This window comes from Mustela erminea, chromosome X (genome assembly GCF_009829155.1).
Source record: "Mustela erminea isolate mMusErm1 chromosome X, mMusErm1.Pri, whole genome shotgun sequence".
In the NCBI taxonomy this organism is placed as follows: Eukaryota; Metazoa; Chordata; class Mammalia; order Carnivora; family Mustelidae; genus Mustela; species Mustela erminea.
In genome coordinates this window covers 11,731,621-11,755,472 of record NC_045635.1, presented here as the reverse complement: position 1 = coordinate 11,755,472, position 23,852 = coordinate 11,731,621, and the positions used below count along the sequence as shown (strand labels likewise).

Here is a 23,852-nt window from a genome sequence, read left to right as displayed (position 1 = left end):
TTATTGAAGTGAATTCCGATAATTCCATCGGACCAATCTCTATTTACAATCTTGAAAATGTAGGGTTTCTATTTAGCTGTGCTCCTGGCCTTTCAGTTTATTTACTTGGTTTTGAAATTGAAGTGTCTGACCTGCCGCATCAGGTTGGTTTAGGTGGACACCAGAACGCAGTGGTCTTCGTACAGACTGCAGCGTGATCCCCACCAGAAGTCTAGTTACCATTTGCCGCTCTATGTAGCTTTAGACATTTTGTTCTTAGGATGAGAACTTCAAAGGTTTAGGCATTTCAGCTTACTGAACACATCAGAACAAACTTGACAAAGACATGTGTAGCTCAGTAAGTGCTTGTTGTGTAATTTTTCATTCTGTGTAAAATTTAGGGGACATTCAGTATGGTCACATTTGGAAGAAAGACCAGGGAGAAGTCACACTAGTTGACATAACCCAGAATGGGAGGAATTTGTATCCTGTGGTTGCTACGTACATTCCTACTGGTCTGTAGGATCAGGCTTCATGTTTCTCCCCTTTTAGTACCAACCTGCATCACACTGACACTTCCTCTGGGCGACCCCTTCCTGCTCTGTATTCAGGAGTGCTCTTCTGCTCCGGGGCTAGAGAGGGTATTCCTGGGTTGTTTCAACAACTGTGGTTGAGTAAACAATGTTCTGGGGAAGCAGTCTCCCTCCTTTCATTCGCCCCTTTCCTAATTGGTCTTGGCCTTATTTACTTGCTGGGTTTGTCTCTCTTGGAATATCATAGAAACAGTGGGCTTCATTTCGGATTCCATTAATTCACCCATCCATGCATCCATCCATCCATTACACAACCCTTCCCTGAGTGTCCGCATGGGCCACACTGCAGGAATGCAGGGATGCACAGTGGCACAGGCTTGGGCCTTGCCCTCTTGTCCCAGGCCCAAAGAAAGCTTGTGTTGCAGATAGACTAAATATTTCTGGTAGTCTCCCAGGTGACTTTGCAGCTGATGAAATTGAAGAGGGTGTTCTTTGCTTGGAGACAATGAAGTTCATATCAGGGCAGGGATTAGAGACCCTTGCGACAAGAACTACGGACAAACGACAGGAAATGTAGAAACCCTGCGCCCTCTCGAGTGTCCTGGGTCTATTCTCAGCTGGGGTATGGAATCTTGTGAGCCAATTCAGGCATCTCAGGATTATCAGCTTCTACTTTGGTTTTTAATCTTCTGGTTGGCTCACGATCCTATGACCTTGGTGTTCAAGGGTCTTAGCACTGCAACTCCTGCACTTACGGGAAGGGTCGTGGCATCTAAAAGCCATTGCAGTAGGAACTCTTCCTCACCACCCCGAACCATGTTGGCTGAGCTATGCTACTTCTTAGTACACTTTTGTGAGTGAGTGAAGCATGCTTACCCAGGCTCCTAAGCCATGGGCACAAGGAAACGATGGCCACCCACCCATTTCTCCCTCTTCTGCTACCTCAGGGGAGACTCCCCTGCTGGATCTAGTGTCAGTCATCATAGTAGAAGTGGGTCTGGACTGCCTGGGCTCTATCTCTTGTTGGCCTTCAATTTCTCAGTCTTGGGGAAACCAAGACATCATGGTTCCTTTCCCAAAGCATCATCCAAACAAGGAGGAAGCCCCAGCCCATGAGTTTCTGTCTTTCTCTATAGCCTTTGCCTTATAGCTGTCTCCAGAAGCAGGGTGTGCTCTCCCCTGGCCTTTCCCACAAACTCGTTCCTTTAGGAAGTGGGCTTACTCATTACCACTTCAACTGCCTGTATCAGAACAAAATAGAAGCACTTCTCAGTCATTGTATCTCTATGGTTAGTCTTTGTTGAGCACCAGACAACTTTCCTGTTTTCTGAAGAACCACAGACTTCTTTGACTGGAGGAACCACTATGTAGGGAGGATACTTAATATTCTCTAGTTGAAGACCCTCAGCAGTGAATATATTGTTCCCCCTTTTCACTCTATGAATCTAGGAGAGATGATGGAAATAGTGCCCCATAGGACACTAGGACAGTCAGGCTCCCTGATAAGTGCTTGATGCATCTGAACACAGAACTAGTTTCCAGACATGTTCCTTAATTATTAAGACCGTTGTTAGGCTGGTGGATGCCCATATCTTCATTTGAATATGACTCCTACTTTTAGAGTACATTTGTATGTTATCTCTTTGTCAGTAAAGCCAGTAAAACTATTACTAATCCATTGCCTTGTTTTATTCTTGTAGATCATATTACTGTACCCTACCCAGGCAACTTTAAAACTACCTGCTTTGCTCCTGTATTTATATGTATTTAGTTAGAAAACCTACAGATGTATTTACAGAAGACTTGCAGAGATCATATAGAGCGATCCTGTGTACTAATGGCTCTCAGCCTGGGGGATTTCTTCCCTCCACTGCCCCTGAGCTTATGTCGACTTGTGTGGAGGTCCTCTGGTGTTACAGTTGGACGTGCTACTGGCCTCGAGTGTGCAGAGGCTGGGGATGTGGTACACGTTCTAGAAAAGAACAGACAGCCTCCTACAGACAAGACTTAGGCAGCCTAAAATTTTAATAGTGCTGAGTTTGAGAAACTCTGCTCTAGACTCTTCCCCCATTACCCTGATGCTGTTCTATTAAATACCCACAATAGCTATATCAAAACTAAGGAATTATCATTATTTCAATACTTTTAAATTGGAATTTTTCAGACCCACTTCCCCTTTCACTAATGTCCTTCCTCTGTCGCAGAATTGATGCCTCTTCAGTGATCTCTCTAGCGATGGAGAGTATTTCTCTGTCTTCCTTTGGTTTTCATGAACTTGATCTGCCTCGGTTTTCAGGACTTGACACTTTGGAGGTGGTTTATGAGTGTTTCTTATGTGTGTACAGTTCTGACCCCAGCCAGGTAGCATATGGAAATGTGGTGTGTTTGGGGGCTGCATCTATGCCTGGAGAGTGTTGTAGCATTTAGACGGCAGGGCTCAGAGGTGATCAACGTGCTGCCAAGTTCAGGACAGTCCCAGCTAATAAGGAATTCCCTCCTCAAAATGCCACCGGTACCCTTGTGGACACACTAAGACCTCCAGCCCATTCTAGCAACTGCTGTAGAGTGAAATGCCTCGTCTCAAGTCCAGAAAATGGCAGGGAGTAAACCTCAAAACACGAACTTGACTTCTAGCGGTTCAGTCCAGGACATTTTGTATCTAACAGTAACTGTCAGCATTGAAAATGTTGACTTTAATATTTTCAGGAACAGTTTGCATCTTCTAGTAATCTTCACGTCTAGGTAGATAAAACATTTTTAATCTCTTCGCTGAGGTGCTACGTGAAAGGAAGCATTGCCCCAATGGAAACCCCAGGTAAAGAACTTGAATTCATAGTAAAGGATGCTGTAGTTCCATGGTGATGCGGACACGGGAAAGGACGTAGGGTCACGGTTGTGTTGGTGGACTCATACGTGTTCCTATTCCTTCTTTATTTTTCCTTATGGAGCTTCTCTGCACCTGCTAGTGTGTCCGTTTCCTTGTTTATCTTCTGTCTGCGCCCCTTTAGAACGCAGGCTGCACGGAGAAGAGACTTTGTTTATTCTCGGACTCTCTAAAGGTGGATGCTGTGAAATTCATGTTTGAACACTATTTAAAGAGGCTTTCGATGGAAGGAACGAGGCAGGGAAAGTGTCCAGAAGACCTCTTAATGCAGTTCCTGGCTTCCCCATTTTCCCAGCAACGTTACTTTGCATTTGTTTAAATTCTGTAAATGGCGTGAGCCACACATACTCTACCAGTCCCTGGCTTTTTCATTCAGCAGATTCGTTTTGAGATGTAACCTGTCGTCAAAACCACAGAGCCCTAGTTCAGTGCTTTCCCACTGGGGGTGATGTCGGTCCCCCTGGGCATATTTGGCAGTGTCTGTAGATGCGTGCGGCTGTCACCGCTGGAGGTGGTCCTGCTGCTGTCTGGGTGACGGGGGCCAGAGGTGCCACTCAGCATCCCACGATGCAGAGAACGGCGTGGCCCAGTAGCCCAAGAGCGGAGAATCCTGGGGCTATGTCCTTCCTTGGGTTTGTGGAACAGAATTTCCTCGCTAGCGCATAGTATGTTTACGTTAGCCGTCCCCTGTGAGTGAGCATTTAGGTTGTTCGGCTTCTCTGTTCTGACGGAGTGCTGGGAAGAACATTCTCACTGCTCTGTGTGTGTGTGGGGTTGTGGTGTGTGTGGTGTGTTTGTGGGTGTGTGTGGTGGGTGGTGGGTGTGTGTGGTGTATATGTCGGTGGGGGTGTGTGGTTGTGTGTAGTGTGTTTGATGTGTGTAGGGAGTGTGTATGGGAGTGTGTGTGTGGTATTTGGGTGGGGTGTGTGTGCGGTTATGTGTGGTGTGTGTGCATGTGGTGTTAGTGCTGGTGTGTGTGTGGGTGTAGGTGGTGGGTGTGTGGGGGTGTGTATGGTGTGTGTGGGTGGGGATGTGTGTTATGTGTGAGGGTGTGTGTGTGGTATGGGTGGTGTGTGTGTGTGTGTTTGGGGTATGTGTGTTGTGGGGGTGTGTGTTGTGGGTGTATGTTTTGTGGGTATGTGTGGTGTGTAGGGTGTGTGTGTGTGGTGTGTGTGTGGGTGTCTGTGATGGGTATGTGGTTGGTGTCTGTGAGTGTATGTGTGTGGGAGGGTGTGTGTATGGTGGGTGTGTGGGATATGTGGTGTGCGTAGGGGATGTGTGTGGGAGTGTGTATGTGGTGTGTGTGGGTATGGTGCATGTGTTATGTGTGTGGGACGGTATGTGTGTGCTGTGTGGTGTATGTGTGTGTGGGTTTGTTGGGGGGGGTGGTGTGTGTGTGTGGGGGTGGTTTTGTGTGACGGGGTATGTGTGTGTGGGTATGTGTGTGTGTACATGGGGGGTATGTGTGTGGTGTGGGGCGTATGTGTGTGTGGCAGGGGTGTGTACACACCGTGTAGGAGAGTTTCTCATGGTCACGCTCTGCTCTGGGCAGCACTTCCAAGCGTTGCTACACATTCGCACTCAGCGCCGCCTGGCGCCCCAGTTCTCAGCATCTTTCCCACCACTTCCCAGTATTTAGCATTTTCAGTTTTACCAACAAGTAGCTTATTTTTAAAAAGACCAAGCTTGACTCTTTCTGCCAGCAGAGGTCACTGTCCCTCAGTTTTTCCACCAGTGTGGGCTTTTTTTTTTCTTCCAAGTGCTCCCCCCACCCCCCTACCACCTTCCCACTACCCCTCACCCTCTACTACCCCCCACCCCCCCCACCCTCCCACCCCTCTCCCTCCACCCCCACCTCCTTCTGGAATATATGGCAATGTTCGGAAATATTTTTGTATTTTCACAATGTGGGTGTGCTGCCCGCCCCCAGAAGATAGAGGCCAGGGGTTGTGCTAAAACCCTATGATGCAGAGGACAGCACCCAAGGACCAGGAAAGAATTACCTGGCCCCAAATGTTAACAGTGCTGAGACAGAGAATTCTCAGTGTAGACGAAATCCTCGTATATGTCCCTTTGAAAGAAAGACGACACTCTGTATAACGAAACTTTATTATTGTTACTAACAGAAGAACACTGTTTTCACTCAAGAAACTGGGAAAAGGGGAGAAGCAGGCCTTCCCGCTAAGTGTGTCTCCAGGGAGAAGGCGGGCAGGGGGAGGGCAGGAGGAAGACCAAGGTTTGGATGCCAGCCCCGTGGGTCAAGGGAGGTGGGTCTGGGGCCTGGGCGGAGCTGCTGCCCGGGCGGTGAGGGCTGGCTGCCGGGGCCGGTCACTCATGCGGGGGTAGAGCGGGGGTCAGCGGGGTAAAAGGACTGCTGGTTCGAGTCTCAGGCGGTGGCTCAGGATACAACGGGAGCCCCAGGCTGCAGGAGGGCCCAGGCTCTGGGACACGCTCATCTGCTCTCAAGCCGAGGCCCGGTGACTCTCCTGGGGCCTGCTGGTGCCCTGGCAGCGGGTCGGGCCCGGGCTGGGTGGCCTCCTGGTCGGCGGGATGCCAGAAGAGGCCTCTTCTCAGAGGCCCAGGCCTGGGCACGAAGGAAGGGGCCATGCCATCTTTCCACACAGGCCTGAAGGCGGACGGCCTGGCCCCTGGGCTCTGCCGCCTCCTCTTGGCCGGGGGGCCTTCGAACCGGAGAGCTCTGCGGCTCCTCTTCTTCCCTCTCTGGCCCGGGCTGCGAGCCCTCAGCCGGATCTCCTTGGCGCAGGAGTGCGGGCGCTCCTGGGTGGCTGGGCGCCCGCTGGAGCTCCCGCCGCCCTCAGGAGGAGCGATGTTGACGGTCACCATGTTCCAGACGTTCAGGACGTTCTGGGCCTTCCAGAGGCAGTGCCTCACGAAGCTCTCGCGCCTGCTAGAGAAATCCAGCCCCAGGAAGGTGTGGAGGGGGGACTTGCCGCGGAAGCTCCTCCAGGCCTTGGGCACTACGACCCTCTGGACTCGGGGGTGGTCCAGGTGGGGCGGCAGCGGGAGGCGGGTCCGGCTCTGCATCCAGCGCTCCCGGTGCACCGAGATGACTTGGCTCTGGACCGGGCCGCGGCGGTGGGGGGCGGGCCTGGCCCGCAGGTAGCGGTTCCCCCAAGCGGGGCGTGGCAGCGCGGCCTTGGCCGTGCGCAGGTATCTGCCCAGGTGTCTGCTCAGGTAGCCGCCCATGCTGGCGGTGCGGCGGCGTCGGGGCCTCGGAGGGCGAAATACGGCTTCCGCAAGGGCTCCGAGTGTCTGCGGACGCGGAACACGCCGGGCTGGGGCGACCGTTGAAATCGCGACGCACGGGCGGCACGCGGGGTCTCACGTGGGGAACCTCCTGGCCAGGGGCCCTGCACGAGCCAGGCCCGGGCCCCGCGGACGGGGAAGATGCCCCGGGCACGCCTGCTGCTGAGGACCGGGGACCCTCCAGGTCACACTGCATGTCCCTGGCACGTGGCTCTAGGCACAGGGGCCGCGAGGGCTGCTTCGGCGTTTGTACCTGACACTTAGCGGGAGAAAATGTAGTCATTTCTATCGGGTCCTGAAAACTACAGAAAACCGGCAGAATGGCACTCTCCTTCATTATTGTAAAAATGCACTTGAATGCTCTTTTAAAGGAAGAGGAATTTACATTTATTAGTAAAGGTGATGGGTGCTTCCATCTTCCAGAACAGTTGCTAATGTCACTTTTTGCAGTTTTGCTCCTAAGAAAATGGTGAATGTGTTCATGATTTATGTTTTAGTCCTGGCAACATTGAGTTATGTTGACTCTCCTGTAATTTTTAATCTTTGTATCTTTCATATATTCATATATAATTGTCTCCCATCTGAACACTAATGTCATTTCTTTCCTGTCATATGTCCCGGCAATGTATGTACTGAGAGTGGTGTGGCACATTCCCATTGACAGTTGGAAAGCAAATAATTGCAGAAACAGTGTTCAAAGACTGCTGGTAAATTGATGATTGCACTTCAGCTTGGAGGTCTCCTCGTGTGTCTGCTCCAGTACCGGAGTGGGAGAGGGATGGCGGTGTGGCCAGCACAGAAGCAGTATGGGGCCAGAGAGTGGCAACTGATTTGTCTGGATCTGGGATGTGTCAGTCTGAATGAGACTAAGAACAACTCGATGAAGCAACACCAGAGGCGTCTGTGGTTTTGAAAGAGGCTCAGTGTTGGGGAAGCAGGGATGCTTGTCAGCTAGCAGGTGATGAAGAATGAGATCCTTAACACTCTTGACTGTGTACTTTGGTTATTTTCTCATTTTGGTAGATTCTCATTTAAGGAGTGATTCCCAAGTATCTGATTTTGCAACAAAGGAGATTTCCTGTGTTATTTTCTTCTTAATAAGGCATTTCTTAAAACAGTAAAAATGAGTTCATAGCTAAGACACCTTTTAAGATGGTAATTATGCCAGAGTGGATGTTCCAATGGAATCGGTCATAATTTGCTTATAATGTATTTTTTTTCTCCATCATCTGCAGAATTTCCCATGTCCTACTTTGCAATGTAACCCAGCGGGTGTCATTCTGGTTTGTGGTTACAGATCCTTCAAAAAATCACACCCTTCCTGCTGTTGAGATACAGTCAGCCATAAGGTAATCACCGCTAAATATGTCTTCTCCTGGCATATCAACTTGTTGATTGATTCGACAGTTTTCATAAATTTTGAAGAATTCTCTCTGTGCTTCACAATGATTTATGTATTCATAGGTGAAAGATTTAATTTTGTTAGCTTGTATTAAGCATTAGTTTGGATCAGTGTTTTTTATCCAGGGACAATTTTGCCTACAAGGAGACATTTGGCAATGTCTGGAGACATCTTTGTTGTCACAGTTGAGGTGGGGGGCGTGGGGTGTTGAGTCGACGGAAGTTAGGGGTGATGCTGAACATCCTGCTATGCACAGGATGGCCCCTCAGAACAAAGAGTTATTCAACCCCAAATGCCAATTGTGCTGTAGCTGAGAAGCCCTGGTTTAAATATTAGCTATGAATGTTTAGGGCTGTCTTCTTTTGGCAAGAAAACCTGGTGTGGTGCTGTTGTGTGATGGTTTATCACATGGATTCTGGAGCCCAAATTCGTAGGTTTTGTCTCTGGATTACAGACAAGTTACTTACCCTCATTTTGTTTTCCTCCTATAATCTATAAAACAGGAATAGTTATGGTACCTCTCCCTCAGAGTTGTTGAGAAGGTTAAATGAGTTAATAAATATAAGGTATTTTGAAGGACAAGTCATACCTTTGGCTTTTATTTAAACAATAAAAATGGTCTCATTTTTTGGGTCTCTAAGGACTTAACTTCTTTAGTTAATGTACAGTCTTTGCCTTTAAAAGATTTTTTTTTTTAAAAACAAGGTAAGAGCGTGACTGTCATACAAATTAAAAGTAAATGCCACTAAAGATTTTATTGTCTCATTAATTAATGAGGGAACCAGTAAAATGGTAAAAGCAGTTCAAAGGAGACTTCAAGGGACGCCTGAGTGGCTCAGTCCATTAAGTGTCTGCCTTGGGCTCAGATCATGATCTCAAGGTCCTGGGATCGAGTCCCACATCGAGCTCCTTAGTCAGCGGGGAGCCTGCTTCTTCCTCTGCTTGCCTCTCCCTCTGCCTACTGCTCACCCAGCTTGTGTTCTCTCTGACAAATAAATAAATAAAATCTTTAAAAAGCAAACAAACAAAAACCCAAAGGAGACTGCAAGTACCAGTGCATCTTTGGCAATCAGGGAATGGTGATGTCCATTTACAAAAAGGTGCACCATTCTGTCCATCAGGTAGTGATCAGTCATATTCGACCAGACACAGCTCACTTGATTTTCTCTGGGCAAGAATCATTTACATTATGTCAGTTTTCTACCACTTACAGATTTGCGAAATAACTCAAAGACAAATAGAAGGTATAAATTGTCCAGAAAGGTGAATTCACCAGATACTCAGTAATATTTTTTACCCACTTCAGATTTTACACAGTTTTCCCCCAGTTCTTCTCCACCCCTCCTTGTAAACATGATGATCTTTCAAAAGTGAAGTGTATTCTTTTTTTTTTTTTAAAGATTTTATTTATTTATTTGACACACAGAGAATCACAAGTAGGCAGAGAAGCAGGCAGAGAGAGAGGAGGAAGCAGGGTCCCCGCTGAGCAGAGAGCCCTGAGCCGAAGGCAGAGGCTTTAACCCACTGAGCCACCCAGGAGCCCCAAGTGAAGTGTATTCTTGACTTCAGAGAAGGATGCAGTTTGTTTTTACTTTAATCAGTGTGTACTTTATGTATGTAAACTTTCCATCCCTAAAATGACTACTGTTGGGCAAAGGTATATTGGAACAATAAGTTCAGAAAAGAAACTATTTCTGGAAAAAGAAAGAAGGAAACCAAGTAACTCCCCTTACAACAGATTTACAGGTTACCGAAATACACATTATTCTCTTTACCATGAAGAAATACCTAGCAGAACTCATTTACTGTCTGTAAAATATTAACATTTAAGATAATGAGTATGTAATCAATGCCAAAGGTTTTTGTGTGAACAATCATCCATTTCCCTCGCCGAAGCAAAGGTCTTGAGGATCTATACTAGCCGGATATGATTTAATCTGCTTTAACAGGAAGGTTTGAACTACATTGTTCGTGTACTTATACCACTAAAAATACTGTTAAGACCCAGCACTTAGGGCATGAGAATTAGGAACACTGTATTTCACTGCATTTTATCCACACCGTCTCCATGCTCTAGGAGGACTACAAGGAAGCGAAGGCGCTGTGGTGAGAGCAGGCTCCCGTTAATGCGAGGGAGGAGAGTGAGTGTTGGGGCTGAAGGTGGAGGACGCAGATGAGTATGTCCACGACAGAATGCCTCTGTCAAAGGTCCTTGCCCGAGACGCTGCTTAGGGGGTGGGGAAGGCTGAAAGAATGAGAAGTTATGTCAGGGATCGGTCTCAGCAGGATTGTATGAAAATAAAGGGAACAGTACCAAGAAAGAAGGATAGCATGAAAAGCGAGGGGATGGCAGCTAGAGGGCAGGTAATAGGAATTTCAAGGCTGAAGATTCTGGTGGAGGTGGGCGCAGTGATGCTAGTTCTGCTTCCTATTTGCACAACCCTCTCTGCTTCGTGAAGTGCGTTCCTGCACGTGTGTGGCATTTCATGTCAACACCGATCACTTCTGAGTAATTGTTTTTTTTTAAGAATTTTATTTATTTGTTTGAGAGAGAGAGAAAGAGAGTTGAGGGACAGAAGGAGAAGCAGACTTCCTGCTGAGCAGAGAGCCTGCTGCGGGACTCGATCCCAGGACCCTAGGATCATGACCTGAGCTGAGGGCAGACGCTTAACCAACTGAGCCACTCAGGTGCCCCAGAACGTCTGTCTCTTTTTTTCTATCTATCTATGTATGTATCTAGTTATTTACTATTTTTTATTATGTTCGGTTAGCCACTGTATAGTACATCATTAGTTTTTGAGGTAGTGTTCAGTGATTCATTAGTTACTTATAACTTCTAATCAGTCCGAGAGGCAAAAGAACAGCAAAGTGTTCACTAACCAGGTAGCTAGAATGAGAATATAGAGCAACTTCTCATTTTACTCTGAGTCATACCTTAGTAGTGGGGTTCGTTATTTTGTAGAGACGTTTGTGTTCCCAGATTATCAGTGATAGGTTCTGGAAAAAGGAAGCTTTTCCGTAATTTGACAATACCCAAAATATGGGAAGAGCCCAGACGTTCATCAGCAGATGACTGACTCTCTCTCTCTCTCTCACACACACACACACACACACTCACACACACACACGAATATTACTCAGCCATCAAAAAGAATGAAATCTTGGGGTGCCTGGGTGGCTCAGTGGGTTAAGCCGCTGCCTTCGGCTCAGGTCATGATCTCAGGGTCCTGGGATCGAGTCCCACATCGGGCTGTCTGCTCAGCAGGGGGCCTGCTTCCCTTCCTCTCTCTCTGCCTGCCTCTCTGCCTACTTGTGATCTCTCTCTGTCAAATGAATAAATAAAAATCTTTAAAATAAAAAAAAAAGAATGAAGTCTTGCCATTTGCAACAACATGGATGGAATTAGCGGATATTATGATAAAAAAATTACATTGGAATTATCTGCTGCTATAGATTATCTGGCTGGGATTCTTTTTCACGTTTGTGAGTAATCATGTCTCTACCTAGATTTTTATTTGCTAAAGGAGGTCTTTCCTGATAGCCTCGTGCTGATCTGCAGAGATTGTCAAGCCATTACTGTCAGGTTCAAGACCTGCACTGTCCAGGATGGTAGTCATTCCACATATGTGACTGCTGAGCACTTGAAATGTAGCTAGTCCAAGATTAGATACACCCTAAGTGTAAAGTACACATCACATTTCAAAGATTGAGTAAAAAATACAATGTGAGCCAACTCAAGATTGACAACAGGTTGAAATTATATTTTTCTGGCTGTATTGGGCAAAAAAATTATTAAAATAGTTCAGGGTACCGGACTGGCTTGGTCAGTAGGCCATGTGACTCTTGATCTCAGGGATACGAGTTCAAGCCCCATGTTGGGTGTGGAGCCTACTTAAAAAAATTAAAAAATAATTTCACCCCTTTCTTTTTATGTTCTCTTAAAATGCACCTTATAGAGTATTTGAAGTCACACATGAAGCTCACATCATATATGTATTTTCCGTTGCTGCTCCAGAGGTAGATGAAGTCAGTTGTCTAGTGTGAATGCAGTAAAGGCCAGCGAATATCCCAAGAAATCTCCTCATCTAGTTTGCAAATTCCAGTTAGAAATTCACTTATTTGGTTTCAGTCAAATAAGTCTTTGCTCTCAACCCCTCCCTAACCACTGCCACCACCAAAAATGCAGATTTTCCCCAGCAAGAGTAATTCATTTACCTTGATATTTTTTCTGGATTTTTGGGCTTCTCAAGCACCAGTGACTTTATTCACATGAAACTTACAGTCCTGAACAAAACTATGATACCGTTGTCTCCATTCCTGTGCTTACTACACACTCTGGCCTCAAGAATTCCTGTGAGTCCCTCAAAACACAGCTCAATGTTGCTTTCTCAGGAAAGCAGCCCTGACTTCTCGATATGAGGTACTTGCCCACCCCCCACCTCCCACGGCGGCCATACTTAACGTCTCTCATGGAACATTTTGCACTGCACTGTCATTGTGGAGGGACTGATGTGCCATTCTTCTTGACTGGTCTAGTCTGTAAGCACCTTGGTATTTTCATTTCACTTTATATCTCCAGCACTTACCACCATATCTGGTACTTGGTAAGTTTTCAGCAAATGTTTGTTGAATTAATGAAAAAAAAAATCAAACTGATGGATTTACAGCTGCTCCTGGCTTCATGGTTCTTTTTTATTCCTGATTTTCTTTTCTTCTTGAGTTTTTCACCCACTTTTTAAAAAAATATTTTATTTATTTATTTGATAGAGAGAGATCACAAGTAGGCAGAAAGGCAGGCAGAGAGAGAGAGAGAGAGAGAGGGAGGGAAGCAGGCCCCCTACTGAGCAGAGAGCCCAATGCAGGACTCGATCCCAGGACCCTGAGATCATGACCTGAGCCGAAGGCAGAGGCTTAACCCACTGAGCCACCCAGGTGCGCCTTTCACCCACTTTTTTACACACAACTTTCCCTCTTCCTGCTGTTGGTATTTGTGTAAGTCACCTTAAATCGAGTTGTGTCATCCTAGTCTAGAGGCTTCCTTTCTGGAAATAAAACCTGGTGGGCAGAGCTTCAAGCTCAGGACTTCTGGTTACTTCTAGGACATTCCCAACAATGGAGGGCAGTAGGCGAGCCTTTCTGTAGCAGCCAGCACTGCTATGAAAAGAGTACCACAGCATGACTGCCCCCCGTCAGACTGTCTAGTCAACCTGAGGTCTCTTGCCACAGGGATGCTCTGTTCTAGAGATAATTATAATCATGAAGAGATAGGACTATACCTTCTGTTTATAACTTTTTTTCTCTCTTGTTTGTTTTTAATCCTCATTATATTGTAGAATGAATAGGAACCGGATCAACAATGCCTTCTTTTTGAATGACCAGACCCTGGAATTTTTAAAAATTCCTTCCACTCTTGCACCACCCACTGACCCATCCATGCCCATCTGGATTATTATATTCAGTGTGATATTTTGCATCGTCATAGTGGCAGTCATGCTGTTGATTTTATCAGGAATCCGGCAACGTAGAAGGTAAGATGCTTAAACAGAGTGACTTAGGATTTTCCTATTTCCTTATGACTTGGAAAAATGAGGAGGGAATTTTCTCCAAGCTGAAGATAATGCCTTAAATCTGAAACTTTGAAAATATTGGTGATTATCAAAATATCACTTGGGCTCTTGTGTTTAGAGACTTTCTAGAGTCCAGTGTCCCTTACTAACTATGACTCCTTCCAATACTATCTTTTTCTTTCTTCTACACCGTATGAATATTTCATATCAAGAATTGATTTTAATATCTGTATTATGCTTTTGTAAGTTGGATATACAAACCTAAGTAGACTTTTTGGGTAGGCAGAGTTAATCTTTAACAGTCCTCTACCGGCAAATGCCAGCAGTTCCACGGTTCTTTCCACGCCTCCCCAGCTTGGCTTGCCTTTTCTTGGCCCAGTACCTACAGGCCCCCTCTTGTCCCGGATACTCTTGTGCTTCTCTGCTTCCCTCCTTCCAACAGTTGCCTGTCCCTCTAGTGCCTGTAGAACTATGTTCCTAGGTGAACTCCGAATCAACACCTTGCATCAGAATCAGCAGGAACGCTTGTTTAAAATGAAGGTTTGCCCTACTGCAAACCTTCTAAAGTATAATCTGTAAAGGGGATACATTTTAATGACTATCCGGGTTATTCTAATTCACTTAGTTTGAGAGCTTCCAGTTTGGAGATTGCTACTCCGGGAGTTCCTTTATCTGGATTCCGGGGCACCTACAAACTTTGCTGTCTAAATTATCGCCGTTACTTCAAGGGAGACTTTGAGACTTTGAGACCACTGGGGAAGTAACGAAGGTGGGAGAACCGGAGGAGAGGCGGAGAGGATTTCTCAGCATGACGAAAGGAGAGAGTTTTGTTTACAAGTAGCTCGGCTGCAGAGGGGAAGTGGAGAGGGTCCTTACTCTTCATTAGACAGTTTGATTTTTCTAAAACCTTCTCATCTGATTCCAAGGAAGAAGAATTTTGGTAAGTGGAAATCACAGGGACATGCATTGGCTTTCAAAAGGGTCGATGCCCACACAGTCATGGGGGTTGAGTTTGGCCAAGTGTGGGTTCAACTAAATGTTTCTCTGGAGGTTTACTCCTGTCCCTATGCCTCACCCTAGTTACTAGCAGAAGGGAATCATTTCAGATGTTGGCCTTTGTAACTTTTTTCCACAAATGACAAGTGAAATGCTCTGGAATAAATGAGATTTATGTCTAGTCCCCATCTTAAAACTCAGAGGTTAAAATCAAGTTGTACTTGCTTGATATTCTTCATCTCGGCATGGCATGCAATGCTGAGAGCCGTGGTACAAGTTGTCAGTTTGTTTTGTTTTCAGTCTTTTTTTTTGAATATTAAGAAAGATTCCCTTGGAATATTTGACACCTTATGTTTAATATGTTTAAGTTCCATATAATCCTGTAATACTGTGCTTCTAGGATTTCTAACGGTTGTAACCTCTATAAATTCACTTCATCTCCTTGGTTCCCACTTTCCTCACTAGCACAGTATACTGTAGGAGTTAGAAGGACGGACGATAAGACATACTGCTTAGATCCAAAGTATTTATATCCTAGATTCTGCTGTTGTATGTAATCCATTAACTCTGCATATCAGGAGGCACAGGCAATGAGTCAGGGAACCCAAGCGCAGGAGAGTATGGTTTGCGGTGCTAGCATCGGGTTGGTTAAATTTTTCTTTGTTGCTTGTGCAGAGATGACTTTGCTGGAGTGACAGCGAGGTATACCGGAAATAATGACCTTGGTGGGATAAAAAGAGTTAATGCAGTGGTGTGCTTAGAGTGGTGCCTGGCCCACGGTGAGCGCTCAGTAAGTGTTAGCTGTTACTGTTATTTTATTATCCTGCCATTTGCTGGCCTTCCAGCTCGTGCTGTCTCTTTCCTGCTGAGCAGGTCCTGCGGTAATATAATAATTGGGTGTGTAGCATCATAATCTGTTGCCTGGGAGAAGTGAGGCTGTTGTCACAACCTTGCCTTTGCAAATTCATTTTGTGTTCAGGCTAGGAAAACAGATAGACACATCTCTTACAGAAATCTGGAGAGCATCACTAATTGGCAAATAGAGTCAGGACAGTTACGACAACCTTCTGAAGATAAATTGATTTGTTGTGTTGTAAGTTAGATACGATCTGTGGTGGGTTTCTCGTGGGCAAAGTACTGCTTGGAAGGTGTGGAGAGGGTGTGGTCTGGAGTGGGGAGAGCCCTGGTGATGGTCATGAAAGCCCTTTCTAATCATGGAAAAGGCAGAAGTTGGCCCCAGTGCTTTTAGTCCTGAGGAAACAAAGATTTGTTCAACAGTTCAATCCATACATTAGATAGAAAATCTTACATTTAGAAGGCCGGGAGAAGGTTGTCCCAGTTAACCATTTTGCTTCTGTGGAGAAGAATGCCACTGTCATCAACGACATATGCATATTTAAACCTACTGTTCAGGACATTTCGCAAGGAAACCTTTAACAATTCTTTTACCTTTGTCAGTAGCAACATTACATTGATTACTCATAGCTGGTCATTGTGAAGTGTACAGTCATTGGAAGCCAAACTGGGCGAACTCAAACACCACCTATGCCCTTTAGCCAAATGACCTTGGTCGAGTCATCCAATTTCTGTGGGACTATTTCTCCATCTGTAGTAAGAAGGTACTATCTCACAGGGCTTCCGTGAGGATTGGTTGAGATAAATGTGTATAAAGTACCTAGAATATAGCATGCACTAAATAAACAGTATTATTATCCAAGATCAGCTTAACCCATTTCTGTGACTAAGGGATACTGAAAAAAGGATCTCATTTTCATCCAGAAATTGCCAGGATGCTATAAAAAGTTTTCCAGGGGCGCCTGGGTGGCTCAGTGGGTTAAAGCCTCTGCCTTCAGCTCAGGTCATGATCTCAGGGTCCTGGGATCGAGCCCCGCATCGGGCTCTCTGCTCAGCAGGGAGCCTGCTTCCTCCTCTCCCTCTGCCTGCCTCTCTGCCTACTTGTGATCTCTGTTTTTCAAATAAATAAATAAAATCTTTAATAAAAAAATTAATAAAAATAAAAAGTTTTCCAGTTCAGTGGCTCATTGTTTGGGATTTTATTAGTTAACAAATCCCTATTTTATTTTATTTTTTTTTAAAGATTTTATTTATTTGACAGACAGAGATCACAAGTAGGCAGAGAGAGAGGGGGAAGCAGCGATCCCAGGACCCTGGGATCATACCTGAGCCGAAGGCAGGGGCTCTAATCCGCTGAGCCACCCAGGCGCCCCACAAAGCCCTATTTTAAAAAGCATGTGATCTTATTAGGGTTGCTGTTTACTACAAGAGTGGTAAGCTGGTTAACCAGCTGTCTAAAAAATATCCCAGTTTGTAGCATTCGTTGATTTCCTAGCAACTGTGAAATTTCTGAAGATTTAACAGTCGCCTGGTGCAAGCCTACAGCAGCCAGCTTCAGCACACCATTGCAGATGCCACCTCCTTGGGACATCATTTGAGGAAGTTGCTTTTCTCTTACCATCTAGTTGAAAATAGCAGTTTGTGGAAATGAGAGACTTGTTGAAGGGAAAGAAAAAGTTGGAAAATGATTTTATTTATTTATTTTATCTTGGGGAAACAATTAGGCAGCTCGGTAGGTGGGCAGGTACCCAGGATGAACTACATCTACCCCACAGTGATGTCTGTACTAGATCTGTGTCCACTGCCAGCCTGCAAGTAGATGTTTTTGTTCTCTGGTCAGCTTTGTGATGATGAGAATGATGATGACAGCGATGGTTGTGATGGCGACAACGGTGATGCGACCATGACAGTGGCGATGCAGTTGATGTGACGCGTGTTTTAGTAGAAGCAGCACTGGATGGATACTCTCGGTTTTGGGTTCCAGTCTTAAGCCCTGGTGCTTATTAGCTGAGTGATCTTAAGCAGGTCACATCTGGAAAATGAGGATAATAATATTTTCTTACATAGTTATGATGATGAGAAGACAAAGTTGGAGAATACACACAAGTGCTTTGTACACTGGAAAGTACTCTAAATTCATCTCTCCAGAAGCCAAGGCCCAAAGAAGTAAAACATATCTTATTCCCTTATTGACTATCCATTCTGTGATGGGAGCTCTAGTATTTATCAGGGACGATACATACACAGATAATGTGGATGGTTCCTGCCTACAAGGAGATTATAGCCTTGCACTTGGTAACAACGCCAGATTAAGGACTCAGGACATAACCCTAGCTAATGCTCCCAGTAGAGCAGAGTCATTCGTAGATTCACTTGGTTTATTTCTGGTTATATTTCTATTCCCATAAGGGCAGTAGTAAACAGAAATGCATTTAGATTTCTAACAATACTGCTTTTCACACAAGGGGATGGGGCTCAGCCAACATTTTCAATATACTGAAATTTCACATTCTTAAAAAGTCTTAAAAATAGATGTATAAGTAAAATCAGAAATGTTAGAGCTAATAATTCTTTTCCTTTGCTGTTCTTAAGTGCACATACTCAGTAGGAATCAAATGTGTGTTTTGAGTGAAGCCTGGGGAGATTAAATAGAGTTCTAGGTGCACTGCTTTCACCAGTCTTGTTCCTTTCTCAAAGATAAGCTGCTTTATATAGTTGAGTCATAGCTCCTTTATTTGAAAAACAGGGATAATAAGGGGCACGTGCGTGGCTCAGTTGGTTAAACGTCTGCCTTCGGCTTAGGTCGTGATCTCAGGGTCTCTGGATGAAGCCTCCATCGGGCTGTCTGCTCAGCAAGGAGTCTGCTTTTCCTCCTCACTCTCCCTCTGTGCTCTCTCTCTCTCAAGTAAATAAGTAATGTCTTAAAAAACAGAGATAAAAATAAAATCTTTATAATACTGCAATCGGAATTAAATGAGGTGATGTACACAAAGCACTTAGTCTGGTTTCTGTCATGAAATAGATACTAATTAGTATTATCACTACCACATGGCGACATGAAGCACCCTGCCTATGGTCACATGGTCAGAAGGTTTGGAGTAACCGTCTTTAAAACCAGGTAGTCTGGGCGCCTGGGTGGCTCAGTGGGTTAAGCCGCTGCCTTCGGCTCAGGTCATGATCTCAGGGTCCTGGGATCGAGTCCCGCATCCGGCTCTCCGCTCAGCAGAGAGCCTGCTTCCCTCTCTCTCTCTCTGCGCCTGCCTCTCCATCTACTTGTGATTTCTCTCTGTCAAATAAATAAATAAAATCTTAAAAATAAATAAATAAAACCAAGTAGTCTGGGGGCACCTGGCTTCGTGGGTTGAAGTCTCTGCCTTTGGCTCAGGACATGATCCCAAGGTCCTTGGATCGAGCCCCGCATCGGGCTTTCTGCTCAGCGGGAAGCCTGCTTCCTCCTCTCTCTCTCTGCCTGCCTCTCTGCCTACTTGTGGTCTCTGTCAAATAAATAAATAAAATCTTAAAAAAAATAAAATAAAATAAAACCAGGTAGTCTGGATCCCAAAGGCCATCAGTCTGACTGGACTGCAATGCCCACTGAAATCATTCCAGTAACACTGACGTTTTCGCCAGGAATCATCCATACTGATTATGAGGATGGTTCTAATTCCCCAATAATTAATTCTGTTCTGTTTCAAAATCATATTTGTCTATCCTTTGTTGTTTTTCTGGCTATTCTTGGGCCTTGGCTCTTTAGTCCTATCTTGTTTGAGGGGAGACAGAAATATTCTTTGTGCTTTCAGCCACCACTACTTTATTTTTTTTTAAAGATTTTATTTACTTATTTATTTACTGGAGAGAGAACGAGAACAAGCAGGGGGAGCAACAGAGAGGGAGAAGCAGGCTCCCTGAAGGGAGCCCGATACGGGGCTCGATCCCAGGATCCCCGGGATCACGGCCTGAGCCGAAGGCAGACGCCTAATGACTGAGCCACCCAGGCGTCCCACCACTACTTTATCATGAGCAAATCCTAACCCTAACCCTAACCCTGCTCCTCCACACCCCTTAGCTCCAAGGGTCACCTGGCATTTTTTTTTTTGGTCCCTTCATTTGCCCCTCTTGTATCTAGATTTATGAGAAGTATCCACCCTCAAGGTTTTTAAGAACTAGTTTCAGGTCTTTTAGTTACTTTTTAAAAACAGTCTTCTTCCTGAACCACCGTACACTGCAAGAACAGTGGAAGTCAGCACTCGATTTTATTTTTCAGGAAAAGGAATTTATGTTTTTAGCAGAACATCAAATCAGAATGGTCCAGAAACATAGTTAAGTTTTATTATTGTTAGTAAGAGCAGTGCAGAGGCAGTGAACCCATTTATTACCGTATGTACTATGAAACGTGACAAAGCCCTGCATTGCTGTTAGATAACCGGTAGCTGCTTATCGTGTCCCGCCAGCGTAGTCCTGACACTGCAGTTTGTGAAGCCGGGCAAGGCCAAGACGCTAAACGACTGGATCCAAGGTCACAGAAGCACAATGTGTACCGCATTCGCCATCGGCACAGCTCCATTAGATACATTTCCACAGCCGTTTTGCCCAGAATCTTTTTGGTTGAGAAATCCTTCTTCTCAAGAAGATGAACTTGTCCTTGTCTGTTTACATCTTTCTTTTTAGTTCTTCGCCATTCCTTTGTGAGGCCTAATGGATTAGTTCTCCTTTATGGCCGGGAGTGGAAGGCAAGATTCCTTGTGGTGATCTGCAAGTGTCCAGCTCCCTGTGATTTTTCATCTAACTCTAACTTTCTTAACTGAGGGAACTGACAGATAGACGCTGGCCATGTCTATTTCGAAGACTTCCATTGCATTGCCACCTCCTGTAGAATGCTCCATCCACTAAGATTTTTTTTTTAAGATTTTATTTATTTATTTGACAAAGAGGGATCACAAGTAGATGGAGAGGCAGGCAGGCAGAGAGAGAGAGAGAGAGAGAGAAGCAGGCTCCCCGCCGAGCAGAGAGCCCCATGTGGGACTCGATCCCAGGACCCCGAGATCATGACCCTAGCCGAAGGCAGCATCTTAATCCACTGAGCCACCCAGGCGCCCCATCCACTAAGATTTTTGTGATGTGAATTTCATACTTACATACGCAAATTTTAGAGTAAGAGTTGACTGTTTAAAATCTGTTTATTGTTATGGAGAATTCTCATTCCCTCCAAGCCCAGTGAGGAGTGAGTGTGGGGGAAATTGCACGAACTAGACATTTTTTAGAAAATATTTTTCTTGGGCGCCTGGGTGGCTCAGTGGGTTAAGCCGCTGCCTTCGGCTCAGGTCATGATCTCAGGGTCCTGGGATCGAGTCCCACATCGGGCTCTCTGCTCAGCAGGGAGCCTGCTTCCTTCTCTCTCTCTCTCTGCCTGCCTCTCAGTGTACTTGTAATTTCTCTCTGTCAAATAAATAAATAAAATCTTTAAAAAAAAATATTTTTCTTTATTTGACATACAGAGATCACAAGTAGGCAGACAGGCAGGCAGAGAGAGGGGAGGGGGAGAAGCAGGCTCCCTGCTGAGCAGAGAACCTGATGCGGGGCTCGATAGATCGAAGGACCCTGGGATCATGACCTTAACCGAAGGCAGAGGCTTCAACCCACTGAGCCACCCAGGCACCCCGAACTAGACATTTTTTGATGATAATTTATAAATACGCATTTGTTACTGGGGCTTCATCTCTTCTGAATCATCACTTCTTTTTATAATCCATAAAAAATGGGAGGGAAGATGAGTGAAATTTGGAGTTTTTCCCCATTGTTAAGTCCTTTCTTTTCACTTTAGGACAAGGACTGTGTCTATTTGAACACAGAGTAGTCAGTCAAAACATAGTTATTCAGTGAGTGTTGGGTACTGTGAATGGAAGTGATATGATTGATGGTCATAGAATGCCAGTTGAATACCCTGTTACCAAATCACCTCTTATTCAATGGTTGAGTATCCATTATGAGCCTCATTAGAATCAATTATTATTATAGTGGTGATTTTCTATTTCTGTTACTCTGGCTATAATAGCTGTCATTCCTGTGTAACTAAGAGGTCTTTCTTTCCTCTCCCCTCCTCCCACCGTATTCTCTAAAGCACGTTAAAATGGACTCTCATGCAGGACTCATAGGAAACTTTACCTCAGTCATCTCTGGGGCATCTTTACCACCTCTTCACTCACCAGAGACTCACCAAGGTTCAAGGGACTTCCATAGTGGTGGGAGTCCATCCTGGTCACCACAGCAGTGCCCCCCATTCCAGCGGTGGGTGTGATCCATTCAGGTCTGCCTCTCCGAAGTCTCCACAGGTTCCTGGGACAAAAGAATCTCTAGCAAGTCTGGGAGCCTTATGCCCCAAACCATGCCTCCATGATGCCACAACCTTAATCTCTTATTTAGCATAATTGACTCAGTGACTCGGTCTTTCACAAAAGACAGGAAGACCCTTTGAATTCAAAGCTGCAGAGTTTCACACTCCTTTTATTAAGGGTGCAGAGTCTACAAAGAATCTGAGAATGAGGAACTCAAAGATTTATACTGTCATATAGAGGTTTTTTGTTTTTGTTTTTCGTGGTTTTTTTTTTTTTTTTTTGGAATGACCTGCAGTTTTAGCTATGAGGTGTAATGTAATTAGTAAAATGTGTTCTGAGTTCCAAAAACCCAACTTAACAAATGAAGACAACTATTTTGTAGTAAGTAGAGCCAGGCTGATACCTGCAGTTTATAATGCTTGCTTCTTTTCTACAAAGGAATGTGAGTTTGCTTCCTGATACCTCATTTCAATTTGATTTTCACTCAACATTTGCAGACTATTTGTCAAATCGTGTGAGAGAAATTTCATGCTTTTTTAAAATTCAATTTTAGTTAAGTTGTTCTCCTAGAGCTGAATACTTTGACTTGCCAATTTGCCATACGTTTTCTTCTCATTCCTTCATGCAGTATGTGTTAGTGAATGTGTATTGGTGTGTATGTGTGTACCCAAATACTTTCACTCATATACATGTATATATTCACTCATATACATGTTCATATATATTTATTTTAGTATTCCAAGTGAAACCACTTGTTCGGATATACATATATATGTATATATATCATCCATGCAGACTTCTTATCTTACAGCAGCTTTTCACCCCATTAGGTCTTTATCATCTTTGCAGCTTATTTGGAAAATATGGAATCTCCTCAATTATTTCATCATTCTAAGTTTCCTCTCTTGCTCTCCATGTTTGTGCAGAAGACCAGGCTTTCTGCTTCTAGACCCCAATCATTCTTTTTATGTGCATTTAGGAAGAGCAAAGGACCATCCGAAGTGGATGACACTGAAGACAAGTGTGAAAACATGATCACAATTGAGAATGGCATCCCCTGCGATCCTTTGGACACAAAGGGAGGGCACATTAACGATGCCTTCATGACAGAGGATGAGCGGCTCACCCCTCTCTGAAGGGCTCCTGTTTTGCTTCCCCAGGAAACTCAACACTTGTTTCTGTGCCACTGCTGAGCATTATAAATTATCAAGGACAGATCATCTATTTTATTTCACCATTCTTCTTTCCTAAGAAATTCTGCATGTGCATGAAAGTGAAAGGCTGTCATTTATACCCATGAAGACCACTGGAATCCTAAGCTGTTGACTACTCAAAATATTCTAAAGTATTTCTCTGACAACACGATGTATAGGTATAGCCACGTGGTGCCTTTACTTATTGGTTTAAAGGTGCATTAGTGTTGAACATTGCTGGAAATAAGGTCAGGCTACTACATATATATACAGATGTATATATATGTATATATATGTGTGTATATATATATGTGTGTGTGAAGACCTACGGAGGGAGATTTTTCCAGTGGAGAATACCCATAATATGGTGTAAAAATCTTTGAAGATGGATCCTTTTTGAATATTGTTCATATCACTCTGTGTATGACTAACTAAGGAAGAATAAAATATGATTGGGTTATGAATGATGACAATGGGAGTGACAGTATCCAAGGTGGAATTTCATCCTATGACCATACCAATACTTACTTATTCTCTATCATTCTCTGGTAAGTCAGCCCTGTTGGTTGACTGTTTCTGCAATTTGTAAAACAACAACCTCTGTGAATTTAATAAAGCGCTAATCATCTCTTTTTAATTATGCGACTGATTGTGGTCTGAGATTTATTTTCATACTGTGGAAATTAGGAAGCCTAATTTTTATTAGTTTTGTGTAATCTGTTCTGCAACCCTAGAATTGAATTATTTTTGTTGTGTGTATCCTTGCTTGAAGACATCTTGTAGGGGCAGCTGGGTGGCTCAGTGGGTTAAAGCCTCTGCCTTCAGCTCAGGTCATGATCCCAGG

General features: G+C 44.6%; 2 protein-coding genes across 6 annotated transcripts in view; one reads left to right on the top strand and one right to left on the bottom strand.

Moving 5' to 3' along the window:
• Nucleotides 1–23,650, top strand: part of CLTRN (collectrin, amino acid transport regulator) — a 43,377-nt gene extending 19,727 nt beyond the window's left edge. For 3 of the 5 annotated variants that reach the window (XM_032331800.1, XM_032331801.1, XM_032331797.1), the window contains 3 exons: nt 7,899–8,012; nt 13,399–13,593; nt 22,795–23,650. In XM_032331800.1, the coding sequence (XP_032187691.1) occupies nt 7,899–8,012; nt 13,399–13,593; nt 22,795–22,951 (466 nt within the window). In that variant the 3' untranslated portion in view covers nt 22,952–23,650. Of the gene's footprint in view, nt 1–7,898; nt 8,013–13,398; nt 13,594–15,303; nt 15,419–22,794 lie in introns of all 5 variants that reach the window. The other 2 variants (XM_032331798.1, XM_032331799.1) reach the window with 2 other exon arrangements.
• On the bottom strand, nt 5,401–7,039 carry LOC116583683 (POM121-like protein 12). The gene has a single exon (XM_032331795.1). It carries the CDS (start codon nt 6,601–6,603, stop codon nt 5,725–5,727), a length of 879 nt encoding a protein of 292 aa, XP_032187686.1. The 5' UTR covers nt 6,604–7,039; the 3' UTR covers nt 5,401–5,724.
• Nucleotides 23,651–23,852: the final 202 nt, after the last annotated feature.